Source organism: Lampris incognitus, chromosome 19 (assembly GCF_029633865.1).
Source record: "Lampris incognitus isolate fLamInc1 chromosome 19, fLamInc1.hap2, whole genome shotgun sequence".
NCBI lineage: Eukaryota > Metazoa > Chordata > Actinopteri > Lampriformes > Lampridae > Lampris > Lampris incognitus.
In genome coordinates this window covers 5716299-5744179 of record NC_079229.1, presented here as the reverse complement: position 1 = coordinate 5744179, position 27881 = coordinate 5716299, and the positions used below count along the sequence as shown (strand labels likewise).

General features: G+C 49.3%; 2 protein-coding genes across 7 annotated transcripts in view; one reads left to right on the top strand and one right to left on the bottom strand.

Annotated features, from left to right (window-relative positions):
• Positions 1–9142, top strand: part of sulf1 (sulfatase 1) — a 49093-nt gene extending 39951 nt beyond the window's left edge. The window contains exons 14-21 of one of the 6 annotated variants that reach the window (XM_056299024.1): positions 187–281; positions 471–542; positions 1779–1951; positions 2559–2701; positions 3838–3961; positions 5714–5747; positions 6639–6689; positions 7667–7838. In XM_056299024.1, coding sequence (XP_056154999.1) covers positions 187–281; positions 471–542; positions 1779–1951; positions 2559–2701; positions 3838–3961; positions 5714–5747; positions 6639–6689; positions 7667–7700 — 726 coding nt within the window. In that variant the 3' untranslated portion in view covers positions 7701–7838. Of the gene's footprint in view, positions 1–186; positions 282–470; positions 543–1778; positions 1952–2558; positions 2702–3837; positions 3962–5713; positions 5748–6542; positions 6690–7666 lie in introns of those variants that run through there. The other 5 variants (XM_056299025.1, XM_056299027.1, XM_056299026.1 and 2 more) reach the window with 5 other exon arrangements.
• A 5081-nt stretch (positions 9143–14223) lies between these two features.
• Positions 14224–27881, bottom strand: part of LOC130130114 (solute carrier organic anion transporter family member 5A1) — a 47400-nt gene continuing 33742 nt past the window's right edge. The window contains exons 5-8 of the mRNA XM_056299844.1: positions 20979–21138; positions 18799–19040; positions 17127–17191; positions 14224–16190 (exon numbers count right to left, since the gene is read on the bottom strand). Of these exons, the coding sequence (XP_056155819.1) occupies positions 15733–16190; positions 17127–17191; positions 18799–19040; positions 20979–21138 (925 nt within the window). The 3' untranslated portion in view covers positions 14224–15732. The remainder of the gene's footprint in view (positions 16191–17126; positions 17192–18798; positions 19041–20978; positions 21139–27881) is intronic.

Below are 27881 nucleotides of genomic sequence, written 5' to 3'. Positions count from 1 at the left end.
CCATCATTAAATCACCCGCTGTCTCACTGTCTGATTTAATGCACATAGCTGTGTAGTTCAGTCAGGGTTTTTAAGTATATTTCTTACACTTGCTAGGCTGAATGAGGTAAGGAGCTGGACAGAAGGAGGGAGTTCACAAACTTTTTAAGAGATTAATTTGTCTTCACGTTTTTGTTGCACATTCAGATCGAAGCTCTTCAAGACAAAATCAAAAACCTGCGGGAGGTGAGAGGTCATCTTAAGAGGAGGCGACCGGACGAATGTGACTGTGGAAAGAAGAGGTCAGTGAACGCGATATGACTTCAGCATCGCTGTGTCCTCTTTCTGTGCCATTTCCTCCGACAGAATTCAAGTTACTTTCATTTGTAGTTTTTTTTTTTAAGGCTTTGTGCCAAATCCTTTTGGAGTCCACAGATGAAAGCTTTCTGTCAGGTCCTTAGTGTCTTTCTCTGTTTATTTATTAAAACCAGCTACTATAGCAAAGGAGACAGAGACAAGGCAGGGAGATTGAAGAACAAGAATGATCATCTCCATCCTTTTAAGTGAGTTCCTCTTTCCCTTGAATAATGAGTTCGCCCTATTTACCATTTACCCCATTTACCATTATTCCTTTCCATATTAAGTGTCACTGACTGCATTCTGAAACCTGACCTGTGCAAGTGCATTGGACACACAGCCAATATGATGGTTTGCATATTGTCGATAATACAGAAGATGTCGATCATTGTCATGCCTATGCATGGTCCCTGCATGTCTGTTTGACTCCTGAGGTACTGTGAATGTTGCCACTAAACCCCACTAGAGTTGTCATTATCCCACCTTTTTAGACCCCTGTTTGTGTGACCGGTCCGGCATGTGTGCGTATGTGCGCTCCGATACGTTTGACGGATGATTTGATTGCCCCGGCGAGTTTCCGGAGAGGGCAGGTGTTGCGGAAACTTAAATTGGGTGTCTGAGATAAGCTGTACTTTACTAATCCCCATGGGGGAAATTCATCCTCTGCATTTAACCCATCCCTACACACACTGTAGCTAGTAGCAGTAGGCAGCCGCCGAGCAGCACCCGGGGACCAACTCCAGTTCGTCTTGCCGTGCCTCGGGCAGGGGCACAGACAGGAGTATTAACCCTAACATGCATGTCTTTAGATGGTGGGAGGAAACTGGAGCACCCAGACGAAACCCATGCAGACACGGGGTTTCCTCGTGCAACATGCACAGAAAGGACCTGGGATGGCCTGGGGTTCGAACCCAGGGCCTTCTTGCTATGAGGCAACAGTGCTAACCACTGGGCCATCATGGTGGCCTTGGTTAGCATTTGCATAGCATTTACTGTGCATTTACATAGCAAGCATATGGCCTGAGACTTCAAACCTGTGTGTGTGTGTCTGGAAGTGATCGAACGAACCGCATGGAAAAGATAGAATGACTCCGCAGAGGGGAAGTCAGTCAAGCCCTCGAACACGGCGATCAACTTGCAGCAGGAAACATTGGAAACAGATTACACCAATACAAAGCAGCTGTTTTTTTGCAGCGACTGTTGTGTGTTCGGGCAACGAGTTTAGGGGACAGTGTCTACACTCTCGTCTCAGAGAAAATTGGACATACTAAGAGCTTAAGCATGAAAGTAAACAGACCGTCATGTCCTGGCACCAGCGCTGCCTTCTGGAAGTTCCCTTCGAGGCTTCCATCACTGTGGTTCCTGGCAGCGGAGAGGGCCGGGGCTGATGTCATCTTTACATCACTCTGTTTTTGTGATTTGCTTGTGTCTTTGTCCATCAGGGAGGCCCAGCAGGAAGTAGATGGGAAGACCCAGCTGTACAATGAGATCCGGAGAAGGAAGAAGGAGAGGAAGGAGAGGAAGAGGCAGAAAAAAGGAGATGACTGTAGCCTGCCTGGCCTCACTTGCTTCACCCACAACAACGACCACTGGCAGACTGCCCCCTTCTGGAATTGTACGTAACTACACTGGCAGCTCCTCAGACTGCCCTCTAATGAATAATTATGATTTATCATCATATAGTCCTGTACAATTATCATCCATTGAATGGCAGGGTCAAGGTGACTACATACACACTCTCATGTACAGCAACAACATGGTGAGGAGGTTCCAAGAGTTTCACACACACACACACACACACACACACACACACACACACACACAATGAGCGAAGGCCAGTATAACCACAGTATGTTGGCCACTAAGGGACTGCATTACTCATTCATTTTCCCCAGCCTGATTTTCTCAGCCACTCAGGGGATTCAAACTGGCAACCGTCCTCATGTAAGCCTGGTTCCGCTAACCTTCGGGCTACTGGCTGGCTTCAGTAACCTTGACCGCTAATTTGGGGAAATTTATCATTTTGTCTCAATACATCGAACACTTGGTCTTGCATAAATATTTTACGGTACTTTCCCTTAAATTGTCAGGACTTGAAAGGAGATGTCGGTCGTTCTCTTAAGACGTTGGTGGTGGTGGTGTTCAGATCTTGGTAGTTGTACAGCTTAGCAGTCGTAAAGAGGATTTAAAAAACCATCGACTGACTCTTGGTTGTTCTCCAGTGGGTGGTTTCTGTGCGTGCACCAGCTCCAACAACAACACATACTGGTGCCTGAGGACCATCAACGAGACCCACAACACACTGTTCTGCGAGTTTGCCACGGGCTTCCTGGAGTATTTTGACCTCAACAGTGACCCTTACCAGGTGAGTTAACTCATCTTCGATTCTGTAATACTCAACTGCCTACTTGTCAATCTCTCTCTCTCACACACACACACGAGTTTCACGGTCCTGTTTGTTATTTGACCTGCTGAAATAATAAATTGATGAATAATTGTGAAAAATAAATCTGTCTTAATTGCAGTGACAGGATTTTTGTGCATCACTAGCGATATCAAAGAAGGATACGTTTCACCACTCAACTAAGTGACCTCTTCAGTCTACACTGACTGCAGGTACCCCCACCCTTATAAACAACACGGTTGCCTAACGACCGAAACCAACGACCAGTTTCATATGCAAATATAGGCGTGACCTTTAACTCGAGTTTCAAAGGCCATGTGTACTATTCACAGAGGAAACCCCAAAACACGCTGCGCCAGAGGTTGGTCCGCCCCAAGGATCGGGCCCCCCGGCACAAACGGAGCAATATAGTGTTAAGTGCCGGGAGGATTGCCGTGACTTGTACACCGGGCAAACTAAACAGACGCTGGCCAAGAGGACGGCACAGCACAGGAGAGCTAGCACATTACGCCAGGACTCCACAGTCTGCACCATCTGCAGGCCAGAGGCCACTCTTTCAGGGATGAGGATGTGCACATCCTTGATAGGGAGGAGCTGGTTTGAACGGGGAGTCAAAGAGGCCGTCTATGTGAAGAGGGGACGAGCATCCCTGAACCGAGGGGGGGGGCTAAGAGTACATCTGTCCCCATCTTACAATGCTGCGATCGCACCATTCCCCGGTCTTCTGTGAATAGTACACATGGCCATTGAAGCTCTGGTGAATGGTCACACCCATATTTGCATATGAAGCTGGTTGTTAGGCAACTGTGTTGTGTATAAGGGTGGGGATGCCTGCAGTCAGTTTAGACCGAAGAGGTCACTTAGATGAGTGATGACACGTATCTGTCAGTAAACATTGTATCCAGATGAACTGATTCAACCTCCTTTGATTTCTTACCTGGATTATTGAGCACGCGTCAAGACGTCATCGGCGACGTGCTGCCTCCTATTTCGGCCTTTCTTGGAGGCGATGACACTTGTAAGTACCGCAGCACAATACTAATAACAAGTGTTCATATGTTCTTGTGTGTGTGTGTGTGTGTGTTTTACGTCTGTAGTTGACCAACGCGGTGTACGCTGTGGATCGAGAGGTGCTGAACGTTCTCCACTCCCAGCTGATGGAGATGAGGAGTTGTCAAGGGCACAAGCAGTGTAACCCTCGCCCGAAAGGCCTGGACACAGGTAAACACACTTACCTGCCTGTCCCACAATATATATACTGAGACGGGTGGACAAAGGACTGGTCTCGTGGTGTGGTGACTGTAGTTGTCGTGTTGTAAGCTCCTTAAGACAACAACAAAGGCTGAAACAGATTTAAAATACAGAGCAGAGTTGAGAGGCTGATACGGTTAATGTGTGGACCCAGTCTGAGTGCAAAGTCATGTTGTTTTTGTTGTTGGAAGGTAAAGTTTTTCCATGGACAGTAGTGTCGAGGCTGTTTGGTCATCACACCTAGGTCCGCAGTCTAGTCTTCGTGCATGCTTTGAATCTGTTTCAGTCTCGGCTGTATGTGTACATATGTGATGAGCATGCTGCATGTGATCGGGGAGGATCTACTCAATAATGTGTGCCAAAACGTCAGGTGAAGGTCAAGTGATCGTGCCTGAGACCTGTGTGTGTACTTGTCCTGTCAAGATGTGTGTGTTGATGTTCTCTTGATGTCCATACACAAACACACAAACACACAAACATGATCTTTTCCTTCTCAGCTCACATCCCAGCACCATCCGCTGTCCCAGGACCTGTCTCCTGTCTGTCATGTGCACACAAACACACACACACACACTGCAAATACTGTCTGTTGAATAACGTTTTGCTGGAGACTCACACAACGTGTTTCTTCAGAGCCCGTCCAGCCCTTCAGCATTCATTATAACGTACAGTCAAAACAAGAGTCCACTTCGGCCGTGTTATCATTACTTGTGTGCCCTGGCCCCCTGCCTCCCCGGTGACTCAGGAAGGGTCAGAGATGGGAGTTTGGAGGCCGCTGTCAGCGCGGCAGTTAAGGCCGTCATTTCACATGAGCCTGACGAGCAACGCCACTCTCATCGCCGCGCCTTATTTATTGATCTATTCATTCATTTTGGTTCAACCACTCAGAAGGAGACATTACACGCCAGCGGCAGGGGCAGTTAACAAGCGACGCTGCCTCGATGACCTCGGCCCGTAAGGTCGAGGTGCAGCGTCTTTGTGTGGCGCGAGCCGACGCTGATGTTTACGGGCCGAGATTAAAAAAAGAAAAATTACAGTAATTACCAGCTGAGGAGTGGAACATTCGAGCGTCCAAGCAGTCCTCCGACTCTGGTTGTTTTTCAGCGCTTGCATGGTGGAGTTGTCAGAGGCGAGCCAACTCGAGTCACACAAGCGGCCTGAGATCCGTTACTCGCACTGGCTGCCTGCTGCACGGGGTATCACGCCAACTCCTCGAACACATGCGATTGCTATTGTGGTTACGGCGAGCGATGTTTTTGTTGGAAAAATCGATTATCAAAACTTACATGTCGAAAGAATTGGACCCAGCGCTAACTGGCAGTCTATTTGCGAACGGTGACGCGTCCATTGGACATGATGACCACCTGACTGGATAAGCGTTTTTTTTTCCCTTCCAAAGGAGTCCAACCCCCCTCCAGCTGAAACCCCTCACCCCTTCTAGGCGCTGTGTACTGATCATTCCTCATCTCTCCATCAAAGCCAATCAAACTCTGCCCCCTCAGACTTTCCTCCCATCCATCCATTTTTCCCCTAAATCTCATCCCCCCCTCCCCCCTTTTCATCTTGTTATTGCATTTCTCCCTAGGGAGTACCAGCTGTGCATGAGGAAAGACTTCAGTTTGAATGAACCATTGACTCCCCCCCCCTCTCCCCTCCCCCCTCCGTTCTTGTTCTCTTTGATTCCAAGCATTAACAATCGATTGCTTTTATTTTTCTGATCAGGAGGTAAAGATGGAGGAAGCTATGAGCCACACAGGTATCCACCGTTTTTGTTTCTCTTCAGTGGCTTTCTTTAACACCTGCATGGGCTGACCTGCCTCATTCCCACTAATATATACCCATCATCCATGGAGCGCCGGTGCTTAATCTGTGGCTGCATGCTGGGGGACACGCTAACAAATCATAACCAGCTTGGTTGATTTTTTTATTATTATTATCCCCCCCCCCCCCCATTCGATTTCCTTGTTAATTTCAGCAGCTTCAGCCATGCGGGCGTCAACTATCTGCAGCTTCTGCCTGCTTCCTGTAAGCCTGCAGATGTTTGAGGCCTCTCGAATTTGAACTCAAATCAGCCGGTTCATTTGGAAAGTAACTCGATCTCTGCCCCCCCCCCCCCCGCCCGCCCCGCCCCGTTTTCACTTCACAGCTTTAGAACGCAGAGAGCTCAACTTTACTGCAAAACTCTGCTGTCAGAGCGCACATCCCCACTCGCCCATCCCCCGGTTGTTTTGGCCGCCCCCCTGGGTAGCATGACTGCACTACCGCTTCACAAAAGAAAACCCCATCGCAGAGCATTGCTGAAAACGAGCTTCCATCCGAGACTCACCTCATCATCAAGTGCACGCGAATGCAAATGCATGATACTGTACAGAATCATGGCATCATCATCATCATCATCATGCATCACATCCTACATGTTAGCATTAGCATCATCGCCCACGCCAGTCACCTCCACAGTTAAACAGTCATCCTCACCGTACAATATGTCAGCGTAACATGGCATTCAGAGTGACTTTTCATCCTTTTTTTTTTTTTTTGCTCATGGCATTAGCTAGTGGTAGACTGGACACTTGAGTTGCTGTGACCTCTCTGTCCTCCCCGCTGACCTCTGCCCTTTTGACCTCTGTTTCTGGCACCTGCTTACCAGGCGACAGCAGCATGGAAAGTGGTCAAAGAGGAGACCGGGCCTCTCCTTCCTGTGAGTCTCTAAGCCTTCAGTATGTCAACCCACCTCCCTTCTCTCCGCCTGCACGAGACACGCTCCCTCCACCGCGGAGCTTAGATAGGACGCCGTAGTCGCCGCCTCCCAGGAGAGCTGGCCGAAACAGTGCTTCAAAAGTCTTTCTTTGCTTTCATTTAATGCATTTATCTGTTTGTTCGAATGTGGTCAACTTGAAATAAGCTTCTTTTTTTTTTAAATGTCTTTTCTGAATTTGGCTGTGACCTGTTGACATCAAATGCAGCTCCAGTTTAGTTCTTTGCTCTTAATTTACTTTCATTTACCTCTTTCCCATTAGTATTCAGTATTCATCCAGCCTTTTTTTCCCCCTCTTCTTCTTCTTGGGATACAGCGCTCAGCAGCAGGCTCATATTTGCTTCATTTTGCTCCTGAACCTTCTCCCCCCCTTTTTTTTGTTGTTTTGTTGCAGAACTGTGTCATCTGTATTTCCTCTTTACTCCTGTTTGATTCCTTGATTCCAGGTTGCCTGGATGTTCATTTCAGTCCAGCCCAGGCATATCTTTACTCATGTCATTACATGTGGTTATTGGGAAGCTCAGCAAGTGTGTTTAGTCAGGTCTGACCCAGGGTTAGACAGTAATCCTGTCTGTCAGGCTGCATCTCTCTGGTGTGACTTTCTGAAAGGCAGCATGTTTGTGCACTGCTCCTTGCTTCAGCATAGTGTGAGTGCTGTGTCCATCCCATAATGCTGCTTTGAATTGTTGTTGCCCTCTGTTTGCACACGTGGTGTGTGTGTGTGTGTGTGTGTGTTGACGGGGGCCACTAATTCCATGGAGCTGGCTGCCATAGTGAAAGCTGGAGGCTGGACATGACTGCATGCTGTCTGAGTAAATGTAAAAGGAAGCACTCTCTGTCCTGCACTGGTGTACTGTCCTGTAGCTGATGGGCTCTTCTCATCTGTCTGTCTCTCCCCCCCCCCCCCCCCACCTCCTCAGCACACAACCCATATGGGACGGACGACAGGGTTAAGCTGCCTAACTGGACAGGAGAGGAGGTGAACTGGCAGGGACTGGAGGATCTGTACAGCATCAACGAGAGCCTGTATGAGTGCAGGCCCGACCTCAGCCCCAGCCCCGACAACTGGGCCAACTTCCAGAAGGATGTAGATAATATGTTTGCACTGCGACTCGTTTTAAACAAATTCAACCGAACCCACAAGCTTGACGACTCCACTCCAGCGGAGCTGGGCTCCGGGGCCGGGGGTGGGGGCCCGGAAGAGGGCAGCGGAGGTGAGTGGACCCCAGCCGGCGACGTCTGGTCAGGACCGGTCAGACCAAACCGGGTCGAGGAGGCTCACCTCATCATCCCCGCCCCCAGCACACAGCCGCTAGCACCCCTGCCCATACCCACGCCAGAAAAGAAACTGGAATCTGTCATGAACGACCTTCCTGAGAGGCCCATGGACAGACGCGGAGCGTCTGCCATGTCTTCGTCACCAGGAATGATTTCACCATCATCGTCCTCCTCCTCATCGCCATCATCGGGTTCAAGGAGTGATGCGTGGGTCCAGCAGCTGGAGGAGATGGACGGAGAGGGTCCGATTTTTAGTGGGAACGGGCTGACAGAGCTGGAGACGCGACACGACATCCTGCTGCGCACTCACATCAGCCTTCGGGCCCGGCTGGAGCCCGGCCCAGCACACAGAGAGACAACCGGCCCTCAGCACAGCCTCGGCTCGGAGCTTGAGGAAGAGGAGGAGATCTTCCAGGCCCAGGGCTACCTCCCTCTCTCCCCACAGACGCTGAGGCCCAAAGTGTATGCCAGTACACCTGGGATCCCCCCCCCAATCCTCACCAGCACCACACCCACCCTCACGCAGACTGGCGCCCCCCAGAATGTAGGGGTGGTACTACAGACACTGCCCCTCGGCCAGGACTATGAGGGCAGCGGTTCTCTGCCTCGGCCCTCCAGTCAGACCCTCTGAGGCAGATGTGTGTGCTGGCCGGCCATTGGGCGGCTGTTTTTGTTTTTCTTCCATAGAGACACAGACGTCAGGATGACGAACTTGCCCACAGCAGTGGTGAGTGATGTCGCCTCAAGTCAGTCAGAGCTGTACTATGAGTATTAAAGTTATTATTGTTTATTTTTCTACGGGAACTTCCATTTATTGGCAAACAGTGTTATGTTTTTTGTTTATTTGTTGTTTTTTTTTTCAAATTTATATTTAGAAAAAAAAAGGCCTTAACGCAGCTAAAATTAAGAATTGGAATTAAAGCTGTTTAATTCCAGACAGATAACACCATTGATGTTTCTAATATATTATATATATTTTTAATGAAAGATTATTAGAATGGTGAAACCATTTCGAGGTTCGAGTTGATAACCAGCATCGGCAAACTTGAGTTACGCTCCAGTCTTGGAACAGACGAGCCATCCTAAACACGACAGTGCGCTCCATCATCAACGCAACTACTCACACAACGTTTTGACCAAATGCACTTTTGAAATTTTTTTCCACACTTCCCTCCTCCACTGCTGGTGGCTTTGAAAAAGTTGTTCACTGTGAAACCAGATTTTATAAAAACAAATATGACTATTGACTACTTTTTTTTGTGGGAACTAGGAGGAAAACTGGATTGATGCTTTGGAAATAAAGGTTACAAAATGAACACGTATGAAACGGCTAGGTTTGCTGATGAGACTCGCCTGGAACTCAACTGGAACTTGACGCAGGTAGAAACATACTTCTATAAAGGATTGTTGGGGAAAATACTCTTTGGTCAAGGTCTTATGCTGTTTGCAGTATTTCTGTTTGGGAACAGGCACTGAACATCGTGTGCTCATTGTGTAACTTTTTTTGACCAACTTAATCTTGTGCTGTATATTGTAGTGCTTTGATAATCGAGAGTATGCTGTTGCACATGGCCAGTTCACTTTGAATGTAAACCGGTACAGTCTCAACATCGCTACGTGCCAGAAGACTTTGTCACGGCTTTGCCGATTACAGTATATTCTGTAGTTACAGATTACAGTGTATCCTGTAGTTACAGATTACAGTATATTCTGTAGTTAGATTACAGTATATCCTGTAGTTAGAATGCAGAATATTATGTAGTTACAGATTACAGTGTATCCTGTAGTTACAGATTACAGTATATCCTGTAGTTAGAATGCAGAATATTCTGTAGTTACAGATTACAGTGTATCCTGTAGTTACCGATTACAGTATATCCTGTAGTTACAGATTACATCATATTCTGCAGTTACAGATTACAGTATATTCTGTAGTTACAGGGCGACAACTGAATAAAACCAAATACTCCAAGGTCATTCATTTGAGGCGTAAATGCAAAAGTAATTCTTGCTGTGTGCCAATAATAACTTTCTGGTTCAGTGACACTTCAGGTGCCACCAGACCTTCTGCTTAGAAACTGTGCATCTGAAACTGGGAAATGCAGTTTTCCTTCTTGAAAATGTGTGTAAGATTATTGCAACAACTCTGGTTTCAGGAAAGCCGCGACGCTGTCAAACAAATAAACCCTTCCAAATCTTGGGTGTCATTTCCGCCTTCATTTCTCCCATTGAGTGTCTTCTTCATGATTTCAAATTCACTCTGCTACTGGGGCGTCTGGATAGCATGGCGGTCTATTCCGTTCTGGGGATCGGTGGTTCGAATCCCCGTGTTACCCCTGGCTTGGTCGGGTATGCCTACAGACACAACTGGCCGTGTCTGCGGGTGAGAAGCCGGATGTGGGTATGTGTCCTGGTCGCTGCACTAGCGCCTCCATCTGGTTGGTCGGGGTGCCTGTTGGAAGGCGAACTGGGGGGGAATAGCGTGATCCTCCCACGCGCTACATCCCCCTGGTGAAACTCCTCACTGTCAGGTGAAAAGAAAGAGACGTGGTGGTCTGCAGCCCTCCCCGGCTCGGCAGAGGGGGTGGAGCAGCGACCGGGACGGCTCGGAATAGTGGGGTAATTGGCCGGGTACAATTGGGGAGAAAAACGGGGGAGGAGGGGGGGGGTCACTCAGATACTGAAAACGGCATCACACACAAAGCCTGTAGAAACCCTCTTGAGCACCACATTTCAAGTCAAAGGCAGCGTTGGAGTTTTCAGTTTTTAATGACAAATATCAAGTATTCAAGGCATTTTGTAAACCAAGTGTTCACAAACATCGTTTTTAGACTTCTGCTCCTGAGGAACATGAAGCAAGAAGAGCTCCAACCTTCAGAATACAGCTTCAGTCCATGAAATGAATACAACTTCAGTTCAAAACACTGATTTAAAAAAAAAAAAAAGATTTTGTTAAAGCAAATCTACGGTCTACCTGAAGTCATCTGTATCAGAAGTAGTAGCTCCAGGCATCTGAATAGCAGGGCATTGAAGCCTAGCTGGTAGGCGAGAGAGAGAGAGAGAGAGAAAGAGAGAGAGCTGAGAGAGAGAGAGAGAGAGCTGAGAGAGAGAGAGGTCCAGATTGGTACAATTAAGAAAACACCAATCCCTCCTGCTCTGTGTGTCCATATGTGTGTCTCCCATCAACACGCACAGCAGGTGTTGCACCAAAATCTGTGACCCCATTAGATTATGTGACCCTGCCCTTAAAACTATTATTTCAGCCACCCCCCCCGGATGCTAATCATAATCTCAACCACACCAAACCCACATCTAATATCACCTGTCTCCAACCAAATACCTAAACTTAACCACTTGACCTCCAGGCCTGAATGAAACCTTACCTAAGGCGCCACTTCCTGGCTGAAAGGGTAAAGAGCATCTTAGAGGAAGGCTCACATAATCTGATGGGTCACAGAATTTGGTACAACACCGGTCACCCCTCTCTATACATTTGTGCCGTCATTGGTTGATTCTCTACCCTTCCTTCAATGTGCACGCCCCCCCCCTCCCTCCGCTGGAGTCGACTGCAGGGGTCCATCGCTCCTCGCGGCCCCAATCCCCCCTTTTTAAGATACCGCGGATGGCGATTTACAGCTTTTTTAGGATGAGAATACGCCGCCACTGGTTGGTTTTTTTTTTTGTTTTCTTTTTTTAATTTTGGCTTTCCAGTCATAAAAGAACAAGTGGACCTGATTTGTGAGTCCTTTCCCAGAGAGCGTGGTGAGTTCTGCAGAACAGGGACGGGTAGAGAATCCAAACAAACAGATTTAAAAGTGTTCTGAGTGACTTGGTTTCCATTAAACGGCGTCCTCTTTTAGGAAAAACAAACAAATAATAATAATTTTTTAAAAAAATTCCAATACACAATCCCCAGTCCACAAGCCGGACTCAACCCTTTTTCTGTGTAAATACTGTTCAGGCACCGAGAAACAAATATACTGTTGTTGTTTTTTAGGTTTTTTTTTTTGTTTTGTTTGTTTTTTTGCCATTTTAAGTCTTTTTTTTGTGTGTTGTCCGTTTTGTTTGGTTTTTTATTGATGACTACATTGTTACGGGTTAGTTCATAAATAAGCTTCTATCAGTGAACTCTACAATACGCTTCATCTTCTTTTATCACTATTTACACGAGGATCACTTATGAATATGTAGTTCAAATTCATAATAATACTAAGATTAAAAACCCCATAATGCGGTTTCAGTCACGCGGCCCTCTGGCTGGAAACATCACAACACAGATGGACGAGATGCCGGGTTCTGGAACGTGACGTAGCAGGAAAATTTGCCTTTTTTTTAAAAACGAATCTAATTTATCTATTTATTTATGATTGGGTCACCTCGGGTTTCCCGAAACCACCTAAGCGTCAGCTCTGCTCAGATCTGCAGTACAAAAAAACAAAAACATAACAGGAGTCATGTCCTGCAGATAAGTGCGACTGGTATTGCCGGGCACCTTTCATGTGGATTTATTCACTTCTTAGATCATAACAGCGGGGCCTTTGTTATCTGGATGGGGATATTTTTTAAAATTTTATTTTATATAATTGTAACCGGCTATTTTCTTGCCCGGTGCGGGATTCGATACGGAGAGTACTGCACCACAAGGCGACAGCGCTAACCGCTCGGCTAAAGGGTCAGCAGGCCCGTTAGCTAGGGGCTAACGGGTCTTATTAGTAGTTTACAGTCGTCACCCTCTCCCGGAAGCGCGCCCTCGCGTTTTGTTCTTCCCGCGCTCCGAAGAGACTGCTGAGGAGCTGCACACTTCCGGATCCCACCGCTGCCACCAATGGTAACCGGTTACTTTGTTGCCCGGTGCGGGATTCGATACGGCGTGTACCGCCCCACAAGACGACATCACTAACCGCTCGGCTAAAGGGTCAGACCCGTTAGCTAGGGGGCTAACGGGTCTTACTAGTAGTTTACATTATCTTAAAGCCGAACGTAAACGAACACGAGTTCCGCTGGCGGAGCACCAAGGCGTCCTGCCTCCCCTCGGAGACCGCCGCCGCCGCCATTGCCGTCCATATGAGAACAAATCTACGGTGACATTTTTATGTGAATAAAAGTGACGCGCGGCCACCACCCGGCGACCTCTGCAAAAAACATAAAGACGCTGAGGTCGGGGGGGGGGTAATTCGTCGATTACACGAGGTCCCCGCATAATAATAATAATAAAACCCCCCGTGTTAACGGGGCTTTACCTTTAGTCAGCTGCCACGGCGTCCTCCCGTTACGCACGCACCACCGTCTGCAGCCAGGGCGCATGATGATGACGTTCCCACAGAGCCCTGGCCACGCGTCACTTCCTGTCGCCAGAGGGAATCACACGCGACGTAGCGTAAGCTAACGTAACGCTAGCCGGAGCTGCTGTGCAAAAGGTCGTCGTGGCCCTCTAAGCTCAGCTCCGCAAGATGCCGATTTGTCAGCGTGGGTTCTTTGTCTTTATACCGACAACAAGATGAAAAGTCAACGTGATCGTATTGTAACGTGCACGGATAAGAATACACGCTGGCCGCTAGGTGGCGAATCTGACCCTTTAGTCGAGCGGTTAGCGATGCCTCCTGCGGTGCTGGGCGATACGGATTCGCGTCCCGGCCGTGGCAGTTCCTGTGGCTGCGTTGTCCCCCGAGTTCGCTACAGTATGTACACCAGCGGCGGCCCTAGTTCATCATACACACGTGTACGTGCCCGGAGGTGTGCGGGCATCATCCTACTTTAAAACACCCGTCAGACTCAAGTCCGTGACTTGTTCGTAGTGAATTAGTGCTCAGCTCATCAGTCGGTGCCAGCGACTGGCCGGCCCTGACGGACCGACAGTTTCGGCCAGACGCCATTTTGCAGGTCTAGTCGTAAGAAGACCCACGTGTTTTGCTCACGACGAGTGTGACGTCACCGCCTACTCCGTAACTCCTGCGCTTCGGTGTTTTAGGGAAAACCGGGGGCCGGTTAACTGTATAGTGGCTGGTTCATCCAGGACGATAATTCATTTAAATAACTAACCTAACTAACAGGTTCGTAGCGCTTCTAAGGTCCGCACACGGCAGCGTTCGCCGATCTCCTCACCACGCCACCAGGGGGCCTCGCATACCCGCTAGCCCAGGCCTCGAACCGCGGCCGGATGCCTCCGGTCCACAAAGCGGGCTCCGTCCCTCCCACGCTTGCAGCACCACTTCTTCCCCGAAGCCTAAACGACTACTAGATAAGTACTATGTACATCTGATGACCACTGAAATGGAGAAGCCATTACAATACAAAGCCTATATGATGTGTCCATTGACACGTCGATCGTTGTAGAGGACTGAATAGAATCATTTATCTTCTTCTGAGAAATCTTATATATATAAAAAAAAACATAGCCCGATTTGTTCAATACAGCAGGGTTAAAACAGTACAGTACTTGTTCTCATCAAGAAATAAGAATCACATTTATTAATGTCCTTGGTAGTTCCTGTTTAAAGTGTGGTCCCGTCTGTTGGACCTACAGTAGCTATAGCATCATCATCATCATCATCATCATCATCATCATCATCATCACGCTCAGAGACAAGACGCCTTTCTTTGCTCCTTCGTCAAACTGGCTGCCCGGCTAATTTAGTAACAAGTTTATGAGATGGTTTTTTTTTTTCTTTCTTGTTCACTGGCAACAATGAGTACTTTGTTTCCGCTGTACCATAAGGGTACCTGCTCACATCATACTGTACAGTCACCTCTCCATAGCACCCCACTTCTTCCTCCACTGACCCCAGATCAGTAAAGACTGCTCCCAAACACTAATGTTTAGCAGACTGTTGTCCCTCGACTGAGAGGATGGCGATTGGCTTTTTGGCTAGCTAGCAAAAACGGGAAGCTAGCTATATACTGGACTGTATATACTGGACTGGCCAAGACAGTCTGAGAGGCACTGTTAAGGAAAAAGGGAGGAGGGGGGAGGGCAAGGGGAATTCCACTTTTGCCCACGTTAGACACAAACAACACGTCTGGTCTCAACCAGATCCACACCGACAATATCACACGGAGAGCGGCTCAGGATGTACGACTGTGAGGGGCTTGTAAGGATCGGGGCCTCCTACACTGTGTGGAAAGATGTGATTTGCTGCTGATGAGATTCAGTGAGTGGGACGTGCCTGAATACAGCCGTGGGGAGATGATATGGGAGGGAAGAGGTTAAGGATACAGAGTACATAGAGAGACCTGTACAGCACTGAGAAGGGAGGAAACTGTACATAGGACCTTGCATAGTACAGGTTGGTCAGTTGTGCTTTAGACGCAGCATTGATGAGTCATCCGTCTTTTCCCCACCAATCAATACAGAAGAGATTATAATGCCCTGTCCCTTTTACACTTTTACAGTAGCACCATATGATGTCTTGTTTTTGCCCGAAAACCTTAAAACCGCTCACCTGACTCAATGTGGACAATGTGTGGCTGCAACTGATGATATGTACAAAAAGAAAAAAAAAGAGAGAGAGAACAAAGTCCAAAGGAGCATCCGTCAGTCTCCCTTTGTCGCTGACGGTACCAGCCCTTTAAGTATGGCAGGCGTGCCTGTCAGGCAGAGCTGTGCACAGCCCCGGTGACTGACTGATGTTAAGCAGACACCGTGCGGTGCAGAAACAGGAGCAGGAAGGCACATGTCACTATGAGCCCCGGACAGAGGCTTGTCGTGTTCTCAGACGTGGGCGGAGCCTCTGTGATGACTGGGCAGGAGGAGGGGTGGGGTTATTGCTTTGAGACCATTACCGGGGCAACTGAGGCTGCTGTGGCCCCGGTTGAGCAGCAGGGCGGTGGGCGGGTCTGGCCGAGGCGGGATGAAGACCGGGCAGGAGCGGGTGCGGGCATGGCTCTTCTGGCCTCCAGCGTGGCAGATCAGTTCGCTGACGGTGCCCAGCGGAGGCAGGCGCTGGCGCCAGCGCTCAGCTCGCTCCTCCTTGTGTTTGATTGAGTACCAAGTGAGGAAGATGAAGACGAAGCCCACGAACTTGAGGCTGGCGGCCAGGCCGAAGTAGACAAAGCGGAAAGAGGTGACGTCGTACTCCCAGCAGGAGCCGTGCACGCCGCAGTCCTGTTGCCACAGCATGCAGGTGGTATCTATCACAGCGCCAAAGTAGATGGGTGTAGGGATGTAGGCTGGGGTTGGAGACAGAATGGGTTTCATGTCATTCACTCACAACGTCTGACTATCGTTAACGTGATGCACTGTTAATTGGATATGCATGGTTAGCGTTTTACAGAGCAGACCCTGAATGACTTGCAATACAGGTAGACCGCCACTTGGTGGCAATGTTTTTCCATTCACAGATTGTCAGCACTGTCAACAGTACAAGTACGAAGGTTGAGTACACAGACAGTAAAAAGTGACAATGAGGTGAACAATTTAACGTACTTGTGTCACTTCCTGATTTCCTTTAATCAATTTAAGTGGGCTACACACACACAATCACAGGATGAGAGAGTGAGGAGGAGTGAGAGAGGAAGAGTAGGACAAAGCGAGAGAGAGAGAGAGAGAGAGAGAGAATGCTTCTGGGTTATTTTATGGCAGCGGTGATTTGACAGTTATGTGTTCATATAGCCATACCACAGAGGTCAAAGGCATGTTGGGGTTTGCACTACTGCCTCTTTTTTTCATCTACTGCACAAGTTCAGAAGAAGTCTACTGAGCCACATTCCAGTCTCTCTCAATAACAGTGTGAAGAGCAGGCACATGGGGGAGTGGGTGTTAAGAGAAGTGGACTCATCTCAGATTTTGGGGTCGGTCCATATCTGCAGGCCAGCTGAGAAAATTTGGGGGATGATGGTGACTCACACTTTTCATCACCGTAACAACCACTGTCAGGGGACCTCTAATTGCTCCTGCAGAGCTGCCCACTGACAACAAATACCTTACCTTATCTGTATTTGTACCTCAGTTGTCACAAAGTACTGCCACATTACATCTCCCTGACTCAAATTGACTGAAAAGATCAAACCGGCGAGGGATCCTAGCTTTCTCCCCGGTGCACCGGGTCGGGGCAGGGCAGGCGGCGCTACTGTTTAGCAGTGTATTGTATAATGTGTGTTACGTACCCAGAGTTCTGAGCAGGACAAACTGCATCCCGAGAGCAAAGGGCCTTTCCTGTTCGTCAACAGACCTGGCAAAAAAAAAAAAATAACACAGAAATTAATTAAAAAAGACCTCAGTGTTTATTGTGTGCTAGACTCAGATCGGCGCACAGACAAGCACAGCAATTTCAAATTTACACCAAGTGTTTTAAAAGTAATGCCGGGCAGCATGGTGGCTTAGTTAGCGGTTGGCATGTCGCCTCACAACAAGATCGGTTTGGTTTGCAGCCCAAATGTGGGGCGTCCGCATGTTTTGCCCGGTAATTGTGTGGGTTTCTGTCCGAGTACTCTGGTTTCCTGCCACACCAAAAACACGCGCAGGTTAGGTGAGCTGGAGTCTCTACATTAGGGTGTGTGTTGGTGTGTGGGCCCTGCAATAGATAAAGCTACATCCAGGCTGTCTTCCCTGCCTTCTGGTCCAATGCCTGCTGGGATAAGCTCCAGCCCCCCGCAACCCTGAATTGGATTATGTGGGTATAGATGATGGATGGACGGACACTGAAGCAGGTGCTGGTTTAGACGCTGGTTTGAAGACAGCTCCAGCTCGTCCCGGCTTCTCAGACCCTATTTGCGCCTAGTAAGACCTGGATCCGGAGACGTTATCTTGATAATGAACAATCCAGTCCTTTACACCTGGCGCTTAGATGTGTTCTCATTGTTTGCATCGTGTCTGCAGTGTGGTCAGTTGCCGTTTTCTGTGTGCACTATGCAAAGAACAGCTGGTGCAAAGGTGGAAAGTCTACTGTCATCAAAAACAGTGGAAGAAATTGATGAATGCTAAATGTTCATTAAAAGGGGTCATTTAAAAAAAAAACCTTTTTTTTTTTTAAATTTCCCCCCCCTTTTCTCCCCGATTGTATCCGGCCAATTACCCCACTCTTCCGAGCCGTCCCGGTCGCTGCTCCACCCCCCCCCCCTCCTGCTGATCCGGGGAGGGCTTCAGACTACCACATGCGATACATGTGGAGTCACCAGCCGCTTCTTTTCACCTGACAGTGAGGAGTTTCACCAGGGGGACGTAGTACATGGGAGGATCACGCTATTCTCCCCAGTTCCCCCTCTCCCCTGAACAGGCACCCCGACCAACCAGAGGAGGCGCTAGTGCAGCGACCAGGACACATACCCACATGCGGCTTCCCACTCACAGACACAGCTAATTGTGCTTGTAGGGACGCCCGACCAAGCCGGCAGCAACACAGGAATTCGAACCGGCGACCCTCGTGTTGATAGGCATCGGAATAGATGGCCACGCTAGCTGGCAGTCCTTAATTTTAACATTTTGACTCAAAGGCATCAGAGAAAGTTATTTTGCTGCCATCGGGTTTGCGACTGCTGAGAGTGTATCAGTGACTCGTTCACCGCAGTGGGAGTGACGCATGCCAAAGTTTGATGAGTAACTAGTCTTGATGAGATCACAATGTGAGCCAGACCACCTCCGGGTTGGTCAGCAATAACAAACCACGTTCCAATGGCAATGCATGTCTGAAATGGACAGAGAGACACTGCAAACTGCTGAGAGTGTAGCAACCAGGTGCAGATCAGCTGTTTAACTAAGCACACACACACACACACACACACACACACACAGATTAAAAAAAAAATCAAGCCAGGTGACTGACGGCAGAGGTCCCGTTACCTGAGCGTGACAATGATTGCAGAAGGCTGGGCACAGGCAGTGATGAGGGTGACGATGAAGAGGAAGATGAGGAAGGGGATGAGGGTGTTGCAGGTGCGGTCGCACTTCCCCGACACGGCGTAGCCGTTTTCGTTCAGGTAGGTTTTGACGATGACCAGCTGGAGCTGGTTGACTTGGCCGCCGGAGGAAGGGGTGATGACCTGTCTGCTCTGCACACAGCCGCAGTCTGTGTAGTTCCTGATCTGTAATCACAATGGACACGAGTGATGTACTCACAAATTTAAAGAAAGCACACACACACACAAGTAGATGTGTCCATAAAGGTGTATGTTTTCTTGCACTCATGCTCACAAACACCAACCTGCACATGCAAACACAAACACCAACCTGCACATGCACACACAAACACATACCTGCACATGCAAACACAAACACATACCTGCACATGCATACACAAACACCAACCTGCACATGCATACACAAACACATACCTGCACATGCATACACAAACACATACCTGCACATGCAAACACAAACACCAACCTGCACATGCAAACACAAACACCAACCTGCACATGCAAACACAAACACCAACCTGCACATGCAAACACAAACACCAACCTGCACATGCAAACACAAACACCAACCTGCACATGCACACACAAACACCAACCTGCACATGCATACACAAACACCAACCTGCACATGCAAACACAAACACCAACCTGCACATGCACACACAAACACCAATCTGCACATGCATACACAAACACCAACCTGCACATGCACACACAAACACCAACCTGCACATGCACACACAAACACCAACCTGCACATGCATACACAAACACCAACCTGCACATGCACACACAAACACCAACCTGCACATGCATACACAAACACCAACCTGCACATGCAAACACAAACACCAACCTGCACATGCACACACAAACACCAATCTGCACATGCATACACAAACACCAACCTGCACATGCACACACAAACACCAACCTGCACATGCACACACAAACACCAACCTGCACATGCATACACAAATGCCAACCTGCACATGCACACACAAACACATACCTGCACATGCAAACACAAACACCAACCTGCACATGCACACACAAACACCAATCTGCACATGCACACACAAACACCAACCTGCACATGCATACACAAATGCCAACCTGCACATGCACACACAAACACATACCTGCACATGCATACACAAACACCAACCTGCACATGCACACACAAACACCAACCTGCACATGCACACACAAACACCAATCTGCACATGCATACACAAACACATACCTGCACATGCAAACACAAACACATAGCTGCACATGCATACACAAACACATACCTGCACATGCATACACAAACACATACCTGCACATGCACACACAAATGCCAACCTGCACATGCACACACAAACACATACCTGCACATGCACACACAAATGCCAACCTGCACATGCACACACAAACAGTGGAATCAGGGGCGTGATGCAATTAGCTAAAGAATCTGGACATTTCCTTTCTCGTTTTTTCCCCCGAGTTCCTGTCTTTTCTTATTGTGGGGCCTAAGACTTCCTGCTCAGTATGTTCTTTCAGGGATTTGGGAGGTGACTATAAGTTATTGTAAATACTTTTGCTGCACAATGGGTTCACATACCACAATGGACACACAACATTTGGTGACTATGAAAAAACTGTGCTGAACACAACACCTCTTTCCTCCATGAAAAGAAAAAAGGTGTATTTGCAAAGCCATCATGGTGATGTTTGTTATTTTAAGTAGCTTTTCATGTAAAATTAGCCCAGTCTACACTATAGGCCTCCAACTATCAAATCCTTTATTTTGCATTTTTATAATTTGTCTATTCCTCCCTTGACATTGGTGAAGTAGAAAGCTCAGGCGTTGGACCAAAAGGAAACTAAAATGAAGCTAAACGAAAGTCCGCATGCTGCAGCAGTGTAGGACAGAGAAACAAACGTCAGCAGAGAAGCATGATGCATCGCTGAATGATAAAAAAAAAAAAAAAAACTGGGAGCGAAGCCCGCATGGACGTTTGAACCGCGGCTCCGGGAAAACCTGCGCGCATGCGTTTGTTTTTCATGCCATGTCTGCCGTGGTTGTTTGTTTGCACATATGTAGTGACCGCTCACCCCCGTGCTGTCGTTGCCCACAGTGCTGCAGCCGGCCAGACAGGGGTTGAAATAGGTGATGCCGTCTGAGCCGCAGACAGGAGCGTACTCATGGATTCTGCAGCCACAGTTCACGTTGCAACTGCCCGTCAGGTTCCTGTGGGTCATGGTCAGGGTAGGACTAGAGAGAGAGACAGAGACAGACAGAGAGAGAGAGAGAGAGTCAGAGACAGAGACAGAGAGAGAGAAAGAGAGCGACAGAGAGAGACAGAGACAGAGCGAGTGAGAGACAGAAAAAGCGAGACAGAGAGAGGCAGAAAGAGAGCGAGAGAGAGTACGAGTGAGACAGAGAGACAGAGAGCAAGACAGAGTGAGAGAGAGACAAAGCAAGACAGAGAGAGTGGGTGAGACAGAGAGCAAGAGAGTCACAGAGAGAGAGAGAGAGTCAGACAGAGAGAGAGAGAGAGAGCGAAAGAGTGCAAAAGAGAGGGAGAGAGAGAGAGAAACAGAGAGTGAGAGAGAGACAGAGACAGACAGACAGAGAGAGAGAGAGAGACTAATATGAACTTGGGAAATACCACCAGAACATTAATTCAGTACACCTTCAAACAGGCTTGGTCTTCACAACAACAGTATTTATTGACTTTTTTTTAAGATGACCTCAATATTTTCACTCTTTGTTTGAACAGTTTCTCATTTCATAAATATTAACACACAAGACGCATATTACGAAAGAGAGAAAAAGATAGCGATAGGGAGAGAGGGGGGTGGGGGGGTGAGAGAGATAGCGAGAGGGAACTCTGCTGGGGTCAGCAGGCGATGTGGGAACCTGTGCTGTAAGCCAAACAAGCCCGTTGCTCAGTTTGAGCTGGGAGCGGTGAGGCGAGTGCCGGGTTGTCTCTGCAACGCCTCGCCCTGAGCCCCGCCGGAACTGACGGGGATGAGCTCTAACACAACACTGCCTTGGACACACACACACACATATTCATACTTAAGTCCATGCATGCAGCGTGTCACATTTACACACATGGTAGCACACGGGAGGGAACCTACTGCCACCAGGGCTAGATGGAGGGGTAGGAAAATACCTCCCCCTTCGCAAAGTCTGCAGTCGGGGTGAGTTTTAGTGCACTGGAGTGACTGTTTGTATTACGGGTTGGCATACCAAGTAGAAGCTCCACAGAAGATTATATCTAAATATCAAATGAAGGCTCCCTGTATGTGATTTGGTTTCTTTCTTTCCAAAACAGTAAAATTAAAATTCTCTGAAAGACAACGGGTCAGTCCCGATACTGCCCTGACACCATCCACCGGCTCCAGACCACCAGCTCCTCCTCAGCAGGGGCCCAGGCCTCTCCACAACTGACCGCCTCAGACACTACCACCTCCCCTACCACAAGGACGACGCTCTCCATCCTGGAGAGGGATGCTGACAGGCTGTTCAAGAGACAAAACCCCAGCAAAACAGCTGGACCAGAACCCGTCTCTCCCTCCAGCCTGAGGCGCTATGATGATCAGCTGTCTGCAGTGTTCATAGACATTTTTAACGCCTCACCGGAGACATGCCACACCTCCACCATCATCCCCGCCCCCCCCCAAAAAAACAAGGACCGCAGGACTCAATGACTACATGTCTGTCACCCTGACCTCTGTGGTAATGTTTTGAGTGCCTTGTACTGTCCCACCTTAAAACCACCCCGACCCACTCCTGGACTCCCTGCAGTTCCCCTACAGAGCCAACAGGTCTGTGGACGATGCGGTAAACATGTCACTCCACTTCATCCTCCGGCACCATGACTTGCAGGAACCTATGCCGGGATCCTGTATGTGGATTTCAGCGCTGCCTTCAACACCATCATCCCAGATCTGCAGCGGGACAAGATCCTCCCAGATGCACATGCCTGGCCCCACCTGCAGGTGGATCCCCAATTTTGTATCTGACAGGAAGCAGCACATGAAGCTGGGGAAACATGTCTCCGACCCCCCGGACCATCAGAACCGGTTCCCCCTCAAGGCTGTGTCCATTCCCCTCTACTCTCCTCCCTGCATACCAACAGCTGCACCTCCAGTCACCAGTCACTCAGGCTCCTGAAGTTTGCTGAGGACACCGCCCTTATTGGGCTCATCTCTGGTGGGGATGAGTCCACCTACAGGTGGGAGACTGACCATCTGGTGTCCTGGTACGACCAAAACAACTTGGAGGTCAACGCTGTAAAGACAGTTGAGATGGTTGTGGACTTCAGAAAGCACCCAGCCCTACCCGCCCCCATCACCCTGTGTGGCTCCCCAGTTAACGCTGTAGAATCCTTCCCCTTACTGGGCACCATCGGCTCCCTCACCGAGAAGGCACAGCAGAGGATGTACTTCCTTTGGCCGCCGATAGTTCAACCTGCCAAAGTCAATGATAGTGCACTTTTACACCACCATCATCGAGTCCATCTGCACCTCCTCCATCACTATCTGGTACGCTGCTGCCACGGCCAAGGACAAGGGCAGACTGCAGCATACCACTTGCTCTGCTGAGAGGCGGGAACCTGCCGTTCCTTCAGGACCTGTATGCCTCCAGGACACTGAGGCGAGCAGGAGAGATCATGGCCGACCCTTCCCTGCCCGGCCACGGTCTCATCGAAACACTCCCCTCTGGCAAGAGGCCAAGGTCTATAAAAACCAGAACGTCGCGTCACAAGAACAGCTTCTTCCCTACAGCAGTAGGCCTTTCTAACAAGCCCCCGGACACCCCCAGGTCCCGACACTGCACCCCACCCCCCCTCCATCTTCCCTGCTGTGCTCTCTGTGTATAACATCTGCATTACCCTGTAAATAACTCTCATTTAACTTTCTGTAAATAAAGTTCCTGCTACCCAGTGGCGGGCATCAGGGGCTGCCGTGTGGTCTCATGTTCGACTCTGAACCCATGTTGATTGCACCTTACTTTTATTTTTATTTCATCTTGTATATATATATATATAATTCTTTTTAACTTTTATCTTTATTATCTACTGTGAAATTTTCCCTCTTGCACCGACATACCAAGACAAATTCCTTGTATGTTCTTGTGCTTGCCAATAAACATGATCCCGATTCTGGAAATGCAGCTTATATGATTTGCCACCACTTCAGCCGCTGGTCAGCCGTGCCGTCTCAGATCATATGGTGGCATTCATTCTACATTTTATAACAGCGGTCATAAGGTTGGAGTTAATTTGTCTGGTCAGTGCCGGGTAAGAGAGGCACTGCTTTGTCAACATGAGGCTGGGCTTGTCTTGACATAACAGTGCCACATTCCAGGACAGTGTGTGTGTGTGTGTGTGTGTGTGTGTGTGAGAGAGAGAGTGCACATAAAATGTTGTCCCCCCCCCCCTCCAGAGTCCCAGTTTGACCTCGCTGAGTGCACATTCCCTTTTCCAGACAAAGCCCCGATGCCCATTCAACCCTCCAGATGTTGTGTCCCGCTGAAGCGGCAAACCCAAACACCGAGCCAAGGCACGGAGATCGGCCGCGTCTGTTTTAGCTCTGCAGAACAGAGCGCAGGACGGATGCAGCCTTCCTGGTATTGTCAGCGAGAGGAGTCAGTGTCGGGAATAAGATAAGCAAGGTAGCCACGGATGTCTCCCCCCCCCCCACCTCCCCACCTCCCACACACACAGCACTGTGGGACTTGGGGCATGTAATCCCTCGTTAGTCCAGCCTCTATGATCCTTCAAGGATTTCGCTGAGATTTGCGAGGGACCTAAACATTGGTATGCAAGTGCATGTGCCTCAGCTCCATAAAGGCAGAAAACTGCTGATCTGTGATCCCTGCAAACAGCAGGCAACTGGGTTTTTTTTTTTTTTTAATTCTGCTAAAGATCAACCGAAAGGTGATCTCTGTATCAAATTGTTGGGTTACAGTTAATGAAACAGAGACACGAGACGGATACTGTGGGAGACGGCCACGCCGAGCTAAATCTAGACCCGGGGCGTGAATACAGGCGAGTGGCACAAAGGCAGAGCGCAGAGGAAAAATTCCTCATGCGAGTGCTGCCATTGATGAGCGACCGGTCCAGTCCATAATGAAGACCCCTACCAGGTCTCAGACTCCTGTTAACTCCTCTACAAACACAGGCTAGACAAACACTACGACCTTCAGTAAGTCAGGTGCACTGAAATGTTTTGCAAGCGAGCTTTACCACCGGGCGCCATCTTCACCTCTGTGCGTCTAGTATGTCGTTTACCGTGGTGCAGGTCAGCCCTTTCCAGGAACCCGAAACGACTTATTCGTCAACTCATCTCATGCGCCACGTACGTACACGAAAGAAACAAAATTCTGTTTCTCCCAGCCCGCAGCGGTGCAACACAACAGACAAAAGCACATCCCCAAAACCTCCAAAAACACCGCCACCAAAAGCATACAAAACCGAGAGAACGAAGCAGAAACAACACAAACAGGCAACAACACAGTCCACCCAGTGCAACGCGGTCCGAAAACTCCGCTGTCCAGAGAACGAAGCCAGCCAGGATGACCGACGGCCCTGCCGGTCTGCATGGGCTAGCAGTTAGCTTAGCCTGCCCCGCTTCCACGACCTCTCCGGGCACAGCTCCGGGCAGGGCCGTGGACCTCTGGCCCGTCGGACACAGCAGACCAGGCTCCCTCAGCCGATCCAACGCCAGCTCTCTAGCCACACACCTTCAACACACCGCCGCACTCCCACACGACGACACAAACGCAGACGCGGACAAAAAACACCGCACAGTCGACGCAAGGCGAGGACGCTGCCAGACCGCCTCAGGGTTTCCTCTCAGGCAGGGCCGTGGGCTAGCAGTTAGCTTAGCCTGCGCCGCTTCCGCGTCCTGTTGGACCGCCTCTCGGCGCCTCCTCCTCGGGCGCAGCTCCGGGCAGGGCCGTGGTCACTGGGCCCACAGGACACAGCAGACCAAGCTCTCCCAGCCAATCCGCCGCCAGCTCTCCCAGCCAATCTGCCGCCAGCTCTCCCAGCCAATCCGCCGCCAGCTCTCCCAGCCAATCCGCCGCCAGCTCTCCCAGGCAATCCGCCGCCAGCTCTCCCAGCCAATCTGCCGCCAGCTCTCCTAGCCAATCTGCCGCCAGCTCTCCCAGCCAATCTGCCGCCAGCTCTCCCAGCCAATTCACCGCCAGCTCTCCTAGCCAATCCGCCACCAGCTCTCCCAGCCAATCTGCCGCCAGCTCTCCTAGCCAATCTGCCGCCAGCTCTCCTAGCCAATCCGCCGCCAGCTCTCCCAGCCAATCCGCTGCCAGCTCTCCTAGCCAATCCGCCACCAGCTCTCCCAGCCAATCCGCCACCAGCTCTCCCAGCCAATCTGCCGCCAGCTCTCCTAGCCAATCTGCCGCCAGCTCTCCTAGCCAATCCGCCGCCAGCTCTCCTAGCCAATCCGCTGCCAGCTCTCCTAGCCAATCCGCCACCAGCTCTCCTAGCCAAGCGAATTCATCGATGAAAATAAAAACTTCACACAACGACACAAACTCAGATGCAGACGTGGACAACGACACTGCATAATCGGTACTGGGTGAGGCCGCTGCAAAGGCGAGTTCGCGCCAACATCTTCCCACGCCGGGAGAATAACCCACACCCATCTTCCCCAATATTTTGAGATGATGTTCAGCTAGCTGAGCCACATGATATACAAGGCAATACAAATGATACACGAGTGTAATACAAAGTGTCATGGTACAGATAATTCACAGGTGAAACTGGTACGTAGCACTTGTTGCCCCACAGCAGGTTGGTTAGCTGTTGCTCTAGTTGGCTTTATCTGTATTGTGTTTTCACTGCATGCTATTTACGGTCAGGACAAACTTGCTCCAGTCTGGGTTGTGCTACACTTATCACGGACCAGCAGTGCAAACAACATTTCAAGGTCTGAAGATTTATGAGCAGTCAGTCAACGCCGTGACAGTATGAGCTAGCTTGCCATATGACAAGATCTGAAATAACTTGTGCAACTTGCGTACTTGAGGTGATAATGCATTTAATCAAAACCGACGGCGGTGGTGACGCTCGTCTGTCGTGTGTGGGGGGGGGGGGGTAAAAAAGGGGATGTGATAGCAGACAGCACGCGATATGAATAGCATCATCACGTGTGTGTAATCGTTGTTGAGGCCCTCATCTTGTTTCACCCCGTGTGTCATCCTTCTCTTGGAAGGTGTGCGCCTGTGTGTGGACGTGTGCGGCTGTGAATTCGACGCCGTATTTTTATCCACAGCTGCAACGCATCAGATGGTTGTGTTAGCCGTGCAGCGACCCGCCTCCTGACCTCCGACGTGAAATAGAGGCGGCGCAGTGATTCAACAGGGCTACAAATGCCAGTGTTGCAAATTATTCATTCACACAACACTGCCAGGCCACGCCGCACGATGCTGGTGGGGAAAAAGCACACAAAAGGAGAGACGCTCGCCCCACAGCATGTGTTTATTCCAGATAGTGGGTCATATTATGACTAACAAGGTGTAGGAGATATTTGAATATTTATGTCAGACCTCCCATTCTGACCAAAGCTGACTAAAACACAAAATAGATATTTATTTATTTTTTTAATAAATTTATTTCTGATTTTCCCCCTTTTTTTCTCCCAATTTAGTGGCCAATCGATCCCTACTTTAATTCAAACACCCACCCTCATACTGCATGCGTTCGCCAACTGCGTCTCTCCGGCCGGCAGTCTCGAAGGAGACCGCCTCCCCACTTTCGTGACAAGGCGACTCCAGGCCGAACCACTGTTCCTCCGACACACACAGAGACGCATTCGCGTGACGAACACAAGCCGACTCCGCCCCCCGTCCCGAAGACGGCGTTGCCAATGATCGCTGCTTCGTGGAGTCCGGCCATAGTCGGATCTGACGAGACCGGGGCGCCAAAATAGATATTTAAATGTTGTTCTTTGCCTAGTTTATACATGTGAACGGATAGG